The 9098-nt window shown below is 44.9% G+C and overlaps 1 protein-coding gene across 1 annotated transcript in view; it reads left to right on the forward strand.

Moving 5' to 3' along the window:
- Positions 1–8787, forward strand: part of LOC124856004 (cat eye syndrome critical region protein 2 homolog) — a 57191-nt gene extending 48404 nt beyond the window's left edge. Inside the window, exons 14-19 of the mRNA XM_047346190.1 lie at positions 441–793; positions 894–1043; positions 1208–2006; positions 3353–5192; positions 6390–6458; positions 6617–8787. Coding sequence (XP_047202146.1) covers positions 441–793; positions 894–1043; positions 1208–2006; positions 3353–5192; positions 6390–6441 — 3194 coding nt within the window. The 3' untranslated portion in view covers positions 6442–6458; positions 6617–8787. The remainder of the gene's footprint in view (positions 1–440; positions 794–893; positions 1044–1207; positions 2007–3352; positions 5193–6389; positions 6459–6616) is intronic.
- The last annotated feature ends 311 nt before the right edge of the window (positions 8788–9098 follow it).

Consider the following 9098-nt stretch of genomic DNA (forward strand, 5'->3'; position numbering starts at 1 on the left):
GGACATAAATCCATGGAAGGCGCGTAAACCTGAATAGGCTGTTCATCCTGAAAAACTCAATTCAGCAAAGCAGATTGGGTCAAAATTCCTCTACAGTGATGTTAAGAGTCATTACCAGTTATCAGCTGTTTCTGCCAAGGGTGGAACAACCAGTTATTAGGTTTAGGGAGTAAATACTTTTTCACACAGGGCCAGGTTGGTGTGGATAGATATTTTTCTTCTCCTAATAAAGGAAATCATTAGAAAACCACTCCGGTTATCTTTGTCTGGTTTTAAAATTAGTTTGTTCTGAAACATTTACATGTAAAAATAGGTGAAATCAGAAGAAATCTGTAACATTACATTCACACAGCACCGAAATGTGCTTCATATGGTTCAGTTTGTTTTAGAAATGTTGTCATGGAGTCCACAGCTGATGGTTGATTTCTGTCTGTTTCCAGAATACACCATCATGGCAGAGTCTCTGGAACGTTGTTTTAACCGCGCCCTGCTGAAACACTTCCCATCAGAGGATGGAGACACAGACGAGGAGTTCCACATCAGCCGGGAAGACAAAGAGCGTAAGGACAAAAAACGGAATCGTAACAGTAAACATTTAGGACCCGAAAGTTTGATCCGGGCTACCGAGCAGGTCCAGCGTAAGCGAAACCCACAGGGCAAGGGCAGCACAGCGTCAGAAGCAGAGGACAGCAGGCTGACCCGACTGCAGATTCCTCCTCACTGGACTAATGGTCCCGCTCATCCTCACAGTCTTCCTCCAAGCCAGCAACACATGTTCCATCCAGGACAGCAGGTAATCCCAGAGATCTGCTTTTCACTGATCATTCACAACACCAGGCCAATTCTGTCCCACATAACAGAAACAAAGTAACTAATCTCTGTTTTCTTGTCAGTTACGTCTTCCAGGTGGTCCCCCCACTCCGCTTGGCCCACAGATGTACACCCAAAGAATACCAATGGATCCACGCTTTGGCTACCCAGTCCATATCCCTAGACATGGAGATCCCAACTTCAGTCCCTATCCTCACAGTTTCAACATGCAGGTAGACAAAGCTAATTAAAGGCTACACTGTTTGCCTATTTCTTAAATTTAAAGTTTTGAGTCCATAACTGAGAAATCTTTGTGTTTTATTGCTAGTAAACCACAATGATGTAAAGGGAAACCAGTTTCCCCAGTTAACCTCAATAATGTTTTTGTATTATCTAGAGTCGCATGGCTGATGGGCATCATATGAGCCCCAGGTTTTCAATGGGGCCTGACTCTAACAGGGGGCTTCAACAACAGCACCCGTACATAGGTCCGACTCATGGTCCATCCTTGGGCCCGCGCCCCATGGCCCTTCAACCCGGACCCCCTACTGAAGCCAGCATGTATCCATCCCACCAGCGTCCAGAGGGCCACACCTTGCATCCAATGGCCAACAGGTTTTCAGGGCCAGAAAGACCAACTACCAGCTACCCAGGGTTGAGATCTCCTGGTATGGGTTCATCAAACATGTGGCCTGGTATGAATCACCAGGGCCAGGATCAACTAAATGACATGCGCATGCAGGACCCTAACGTTGCAAACCAACGCAGCTTCGGTTATGGTGGAATCCCCCCACCAATGGGACATAAGCCATGGCCGGAGGCTGCTGGTTACCCCCAACACCCTCCCAATGGTCTGCATCAAATGTCTGCTGCAGCCAGCTCCCTGGGGCCCCTGTCTTCACGGGCCCCCGTGCCTCAGCCAGACTCAACTGGCAGGACTCACTTGTCTTCCATGCTGGAAAGCCCAGAGATGCTGGCCCTGCAGCAGCTGTCAGCCTCTTCTGGACCCCCTGCTGGCACCCCTCATCAGCACATAGGCAACTTTCAACAGCCAGGGGCCCCATCAGGATTTGGCAGCATCCCAGCTCACCCCTCCAGACAACCTCCCCCTTCCCTTGAAGTTCAGCTGCTGCGTCCTGCAGGAGACAAAGGGGTAGACAGCCAGCCCTGCCAACAGACAGACGTGGACCCCAAAGGTAGACCTGACCTTTATTTTCTACCATTTTAGAAGAACATGTCTGTAAGACAGAGCTCAAACTTTTTCTATATCAACGTTCCTCTGAAAGCATAAAATCAGCACATCCGCTACTCTCTGTCAACTGCTTGGAACATTTGTTTTAATTATCCCTTACATTAGGTAGCTGATTAAATATTTAGCAGTTCAGTTCATTTTTACAGCTTCTGAGTCATTTCTATAAAGCTGCAAAAATATGAGTACACCAGGTCGGCTTTACAGATGAGTTTCAGTGCCTTGAAAAGTATTCATGCCCCTGGCACTTTTATTTAGTCATACTGCAACCACAATCTTCAGTGTATTTTATGGAGATTTCATTTGATCGACCAACTCTAAGTGGTGTGTAAGTATAAACAGGATTGCAAAGTATATGTGATTCTAGTATTTTTACACATAAAAATCTGAAAGTATGACATGATTTGTATTCAGCCTGATTTATTCTGATATCAGTAAATAAAATCCATCCCCAACTAATTTCTCACCCAGGTTTGGGTGAGGAGAGGCCCATGGTAACTATGACAAGAAGAAAGCTACTGTTTTAACAAAACCAGAAGTCTTGCTCGCCATTTTTTCCCAAACTATGTGAGGGACACAACAAGCATGTGGAAGAAGGTGCTCAGCTCCGTTGAGACTAAAGTTGAACTTTTTGACCTACTTGCAAAACACTGTGTAGAGAAAAGCTAATAGTCCACATTAACCCATGATGGTGGCAGCTTCATGCTGTGGGGATGATTTTCTTCAGCAGGGACAGGAGAGCTGGTCAGAGTTGAAGGGAAGATGGATGGAGCTAAATTCAGGACAATCCTGGAAGAAAACCTGTTGGAGGCTGCAGAAGACTGGAGACTTGGGTGGAGGTTCTCCTTCCAACAGGACAACCACCCTAAACATCCACCCAGAGATACAATGGATGGTTTAGATCAAAGCAGATTCATGGGTTAGAATGGCGTAGTCAAAGTCCTGACCTAAGTCCACCTGTGAATCTGTGGCAAGACATGGTGTTTACAGATGTTCTCCTTCCAATCTGACTGAGCTTGAAGTATTTTGCAAAGAATAATGGGCAAAACATTCAGTCTAATCTATCACTTAAAATGCCAGTAAAATACAGGGAAGTTTGTGGTTGTACTGTGGCAAAATATGGAAAAGTTCAAGGAGTACAAATACTTGTTCTATACAGAATGACTGTAATCAGTTATTGTCTGAACTGGGTCTTTATATATTTGACTGTGTGACTCAGTTTGGGGCTTGTATTGCAGTCTGTCTGTGTTTGACTCACAACGTTCAGCTAACTTTTCTGTTTTCTGTTATCAGGTTCAGTGTCGGACAAAAAAACAAATGCAGACATCTCTAATGAAGCTGCATCACAAAGACATGTTTCTGCACTCAATCAGGAGCAGACTACTACTCTGAACCCCACAGGACATTACAGAACACCAGCAGTCTCCAACATGAACAGATCACAGGGAAGTCCTCCTGGACCAGAGCTAGCACAGACTTCATCGGAGAGCCACAAGCAGAAGATCGATGAACAGAGTGCCGCTGCTCCTCCAACTCACTTCAACGCTGCTAACAGCAGCTCCACTGAGACTGTCACACATATGCAGCCAGAGCATGCACAGAACAGTCCACAGCACAAAGCACAGAACCTACAGCCCCTGCATGTATCTGGTTCTCTAAGTTCTACTCGGCACACACCAGAGAACCAGCAACACGCACACCAGCAAAGTGAAGAGCAGCCAAACACCTCAGAACCACAGATAACCCTCAATCAAAGTCACCTAGTGAGCTCTGCCCTGCCTTACAATACGGAGCAACACAATTCAGCTGCACCTTCTCATCAAACCACCCACACAGTCTCCGCGCAGTGTCCTGTACAGAACAGCCCCATGCATGGGACCTCACAGAATATGACTCGGGCAGCCCAGCTCGGACCCCTGCAGCCTGCCCCTCTGACCTCTTTGCCCCCAAGTCACCCTGCCACATTATTACCTGCTCAGCCCAGCCCAGCAGAGCATGAAGATCAAAGACCCAGTGAGCCAGCCAGTAGGCCTGCCAGAGCGGGCGCTGCCACCCAGTTGATGGTGGGTAACATGGGTGTGCAGGCCCAAAGAGGGCCGCCAACCAGTTACAGTCCTGTGCCTCCTCACTCCCAAAGTCAGATCAATGGAGCTATTGGCCAGTATGGCATGGGAAACGCTCTACATCCACAATACAACCAGACAAACATGAACAAGTCCATGCCACCATCTGTTCATCACAGCCAGCCCACAAACGCCCTGCACAACAGTGGTCCCCACCCTGCATACCAGCAGCATGGAGGGAACACCTACTCCTACCAAATACCTGTACAACAGCACCCACAACCTCTCAGAAATATGTTCCCACCCCATCAGTACCAGCAGCAGGCCTACTACACTCAGCCTCATAGACAAACACTCAGCAGGGGTGGGTACCCTCCCAAGGACTGGCAGCAGTCTCCTTATCGGCCTCAGCAGCCAATCCCATCTAATGCCTATCTTCCTGTGGGCAGCGCAAGGTCTAATGGTCATCTTAAAGAGAGCAGTGTGTCACCGCTGGGCTCTGATGCCTCCAGTGGTGCTGGCTTACTATCTCCTGGTCCTGTAGGACCACTCTCTGCAGGATCAGAGGATGGTAGCACTGAGAGCAGGGAGCAGGTAGGTCCAGGTAGCAGTGGTCAAACAAAGCAGGCTCAGAATGACAACTCGGAGCCACCAGAAAGCCCGAAGGAAATCCTCGACCTTGACAGTCACAATGCAGCTGCCCGCCATCGAGGCGTCCCGCCGCTTCAGCTGCATCCTCCTGCACACATAACGTCTGGATTGATGTATGATCCTCGAGCCTTGCATCCAGGGATGCAACAAGGTGGTGTCCCACCACCACATATGATGTCTCAAGGTCATAGAGTTGGAAATGGAACACCTTATCCTGGCCAGCCATACCCAGATTCACGCTATGCTGCCCAGAGACCTCACCCACATCTGATGGAAGCTCTGCAGCGGCCACAGCAGCTGCCCTACTCCCCCGGTCAGACACGCATGGCCATGTACAGATACCCCAGAGCTGGAGGGCACTTTCAGGGCATGATGGTTCAGCAGAGAGGCCTGGGACCAGAGCGATTCTTACATCCTGGGTAATTGGGTTTATTCATATTTGAATTTATTATATTTGGATATTTCCGAGTTAAAATGAACTGCTTCTAAATATATTTGTGTTCATGCCTCAAGTCTTCTTAGTTGTCAATAAAATACCTCCACCTGAAAGTGCCCCAAAAGGACCAGGGCCCATTTTCACAAAGTTCCTCAGAGTCTTTCAGAGCTCCTATCTTAGCCTAAAACCTTCTGCCAAGGAGTCTCAGCTTCAGGGTGATTCAGTTCGCTGCTGTGAGCGATTCTGAGGAGACGACAGAAACTCCTATCTTAGTGAGGTGGTGCGCTTGACCCCGTTGCTAGGTGTGATGCTTTCTTCTAAGAGCTGATTGGTTGTTAAAAGAAACAAGAAAAAAAACATGCGCTCCCAGTAATCAATGGAGAGAAATTAACTGATATTATTTTAGCCTGGATTCAGACATTTTGAATACTGCATTTATTTTATATGAATTAATTTCATATTAATATTAAATTCAGCTTTTTTACTGTGATATTCTTGTTTAATGAGGTTTAGTTTGGTAAAATCACCAAAACAAAACGGAGAAGAAAAGGTGGAGAAAAGCGAAGTGAACAGAGGAGCAGAGTCTGCTGGTGGAGGAGAAGAGAGGAGTGTTAAAGGTAGATTTGGTCCTGGGATCACGGTGGGAACCAACAGACATTCTCAGCAGATCAATGCGTCGTTCCTCTGCTTTCAGCACCAGCCTGGAATGTGAGCAGCTCTGGTTCCTGCTGCATTCAGAAGCTAGAGAGGAGATAGCAGCACCAGAGAACTTCTCCACAGACGGGGAACGTTGGAGATGATCATTTAGACTGAGGCTGCTGACATCATCTTGTATAATACAGCAGATTCACCTCATTTACATCTTCCTGCTCTGGATATAGAGCTCAGATTACTGGACTGTATCTTTGTGAATAACTATTATCTTACAGAGGGAAAATTCTAAGAAACATCTTAGGATTGGAGGAATTTTAAGATTTTTCTTAGAATGATGTCACTAGGAGCTGCTTATAGTCTTAGGATTCATTGTGAAAATGGACCCAGATCTCTATACCTGCCCTTCATTTGTATTTATTGAATTAACAAATCTAACAGCTGAAAACAGTTTATTACAATGACTTTTAATGTCTGAAAACACTAAGCTGTAATATGTCATTTATTTTACTAATAAAACTGTTTTTAGACAACAGATGATGGCTGCTCCTGGAGGTCCTGGAAGTAAACAAGGACCATAAAATATCTGAAGACCAAAGTGAGTAGAAATCCTAAAAATAACCTGCTGCATTATTTATGAAATCTTTGCTTTTTATCACTGCTTTAAATGCAGTCATTTATGGCTGATGTATCTAATCCTACCTGAAAGAACCTAATTTATACTTGTTTAACGGCACGTTTATCCTTTTCTTTCAGATCTGGGTTCAACAAAGATCTGGACAAGGCAGACGGTCAGTCCAGTACTGTCCTGGTGGCTGCAGCTGTTTCCTTCTCCATCTCTTGTTGATAATCCGTAACAGAATAAACATTTCCCACTTCTGGATGTGAAGATCCAACCAGACAGTTAGTACAACAAACGTACTAAAAATGTGAAAAAGTTTTGAGCCATGGAGATCAGTTTTCTTCTCACTAAGACTGCGTCATCAGAGCTCATGTTGGCTGAGAAGAAAAAACATGAGGGGTTCCCTGGCTGGATGAAGGACACGGCAGTTTGTTTCTTCCCAACATTGAAGCGATAAACGTTTGTCCTCCTGTAAAAAGGGAACCATTTAAACCATTAGGTCAGCCTGTCTGGAACGCTGGACAACCCTGTTTCACATGGTCAGCCAAAGCATGGACGGACTTAACGGAGCGACTGACTGGATGTTGACAAGAAGAAGGACTGTGATTACCTTCAGTTTCAACCCCATCTTTAAAACTCAGGTGTAGAAGAGGAGGTCCTATGAGGAGCGGCTGACCCCCAGCAGATGCCTACGTCTCCTTTGTGAATGTATGAGTGAATATTTAGAGAATAAATGCAGCACCGTAGCACATGTAAGGACATACAACACGGATTACTGGAGCATCCATCTCCACCCATAACTCTAAAGACATTTCTCAGCCTGAGTAAAATAAGAAAAATATGCACCTTTCAACACTGCCTTGATTTTTAAGAATGTCTTCAGAAAGGGGCTGGAAACGACGGTGCTGTTTGTTTCCCTGATGTCAATCCAGACATCCCAAAACTCTGTGGCCTTCTTTAGTCATTTTCTGTCAGCTCAGAAATGTATAAAATAGTCAAATATATATTCTTCAGTCCTTCCTCCCTCCCTGCTAGTACATTGCACATGCATCGAACAACCTAAACCTGTCTTTTATTTTTAGTGTTCATACTTTCCTCATTCTGCCTCCTTCATGGCCCTGCTGAGTTTAAGGTTGTTTCTCTGCCTGCTTCCTCCTCCTGCTGTTAATAGTAAAGTTCCCCTCAGGGTGTACAGATTCAGAATACGGGTATTTTTGTGAATCATTTGAGGAAGGAGCAGAGAGACAGAGAGAAACTGTCCTGAATATACCGGTGAGCAAACAACCTGCCTACTTTGTGCTTGTCTGTTTTTCTTAAATGTGTTTTAGTTTCATGTAATTCTTATTCCACCTTCCTTTACATCTGATTGGAAGTCATTTTGCATTAAAAAGTGATGTTAGTTTCTTGCTCTCGAGTCACTGCATTTTTCCATGACATGGTTGTGACCTTTTAAAAGCTCTCTTAGTTATGGCCTGAATCTACCTCATCTAGCTGCTAAGTGGCATCCAATAATAGTCGGTCCACTTTCACTATTCCCCTCTCAGACTCCAGGTTGACTGTTTATTACCAGACTTTATCTCATCCCCTGCAGAAGTTACGATAAAATTGGCCTGGAAATATTATGCATGATGGGAAAGTAGGAACATGTGAGCTGGTTTCAGTCTGTTTAAGTATTCCAGTTGGGAGTCTGTATTAAGCCACACAGTTAACAGCCCTCAAGTCTGGGTATTTTTGATGCAATGTCTAGAAACACTGGAGAGAGTTTTCTAAATGAGAGTTCTCCTCAATGAGTCGCTGTTTAATTAAAGCAGTGAGCTGTAAAAAAATGTAGAGGCCTTAAGGTCATGCAGGAGGTAGTGTTCATCCACGCTGTGTAATGTTTGGAGGACAGGTTGTGATGTCTTGTTGTGTTCAGTTGTGTGTATGTGTGCGCCTGTACTGGTGCACAGACTGGCCACCAGTTAACTGGAAGCCTGCAACCAATTCTCCCTTTTACTCGTCTGTCATCTCTCTGCACTGGCGACAAAACCATTTAGGCGTGATTAAATGTGAATCATATTTATTTGCTCTTTAAAGAATTTTTGTACATTTTCGGACTTGTTTTAATATAAATTTTTCCCTTGGTGTTTTTAAACTGTCGTCCTTTACCTCAGTAGCGTGGTGACATTGGGAAGAGGAAAAAAGTCTTGTACCTTTGATTTAAAGAAGCGTTTAAATGTTCTTATCTGACTGACATGGATTATTTTGGGAATGAAATGAATTATTTTCTATACTGTCTTAGAAATAAATAACGTTTCTCTACAAAGAGTTTGTCTCATTATAATGAAGACTGTCTTTTGGGCAAGAATTTTCCCTGCATTTCCAAACTAACATGTTAACCCTGCAGTTTATGACCAACCCTACGGAAACATACAGTCTTTTTGGTGAGGCAACAGTAACTATGGAAGCACAGCAAATGATCACTTTGCCTTTTAGATGGAGCCCCTCCACAGTCTGAATGCTGCCCGTTCTCATGTTGGCAGGAGTCAGAATGCAGGCTGCATTCAGAAGGATCCTTGTAAGCTCAGGAATAATATATTCTGGGATAAGCAGGAGTGACTTGGCAACACATAAAAT

Source organism: Girardinichthys multiradiatus, chromosome 2, assembly GCF_021462225.1.
Source record: "Girardinichthys multiradiatus isolate DD_20200921_A chromosome 2, DD_fGirMul_XY1, whole genome shotgun sequence".
NCBI lineage: Eukaryota > Metazoa > Chordata > Actinopteri > Cyprinodontiformes > Goodeidae > Girardinichthys > Girardinichthys multiradiatus.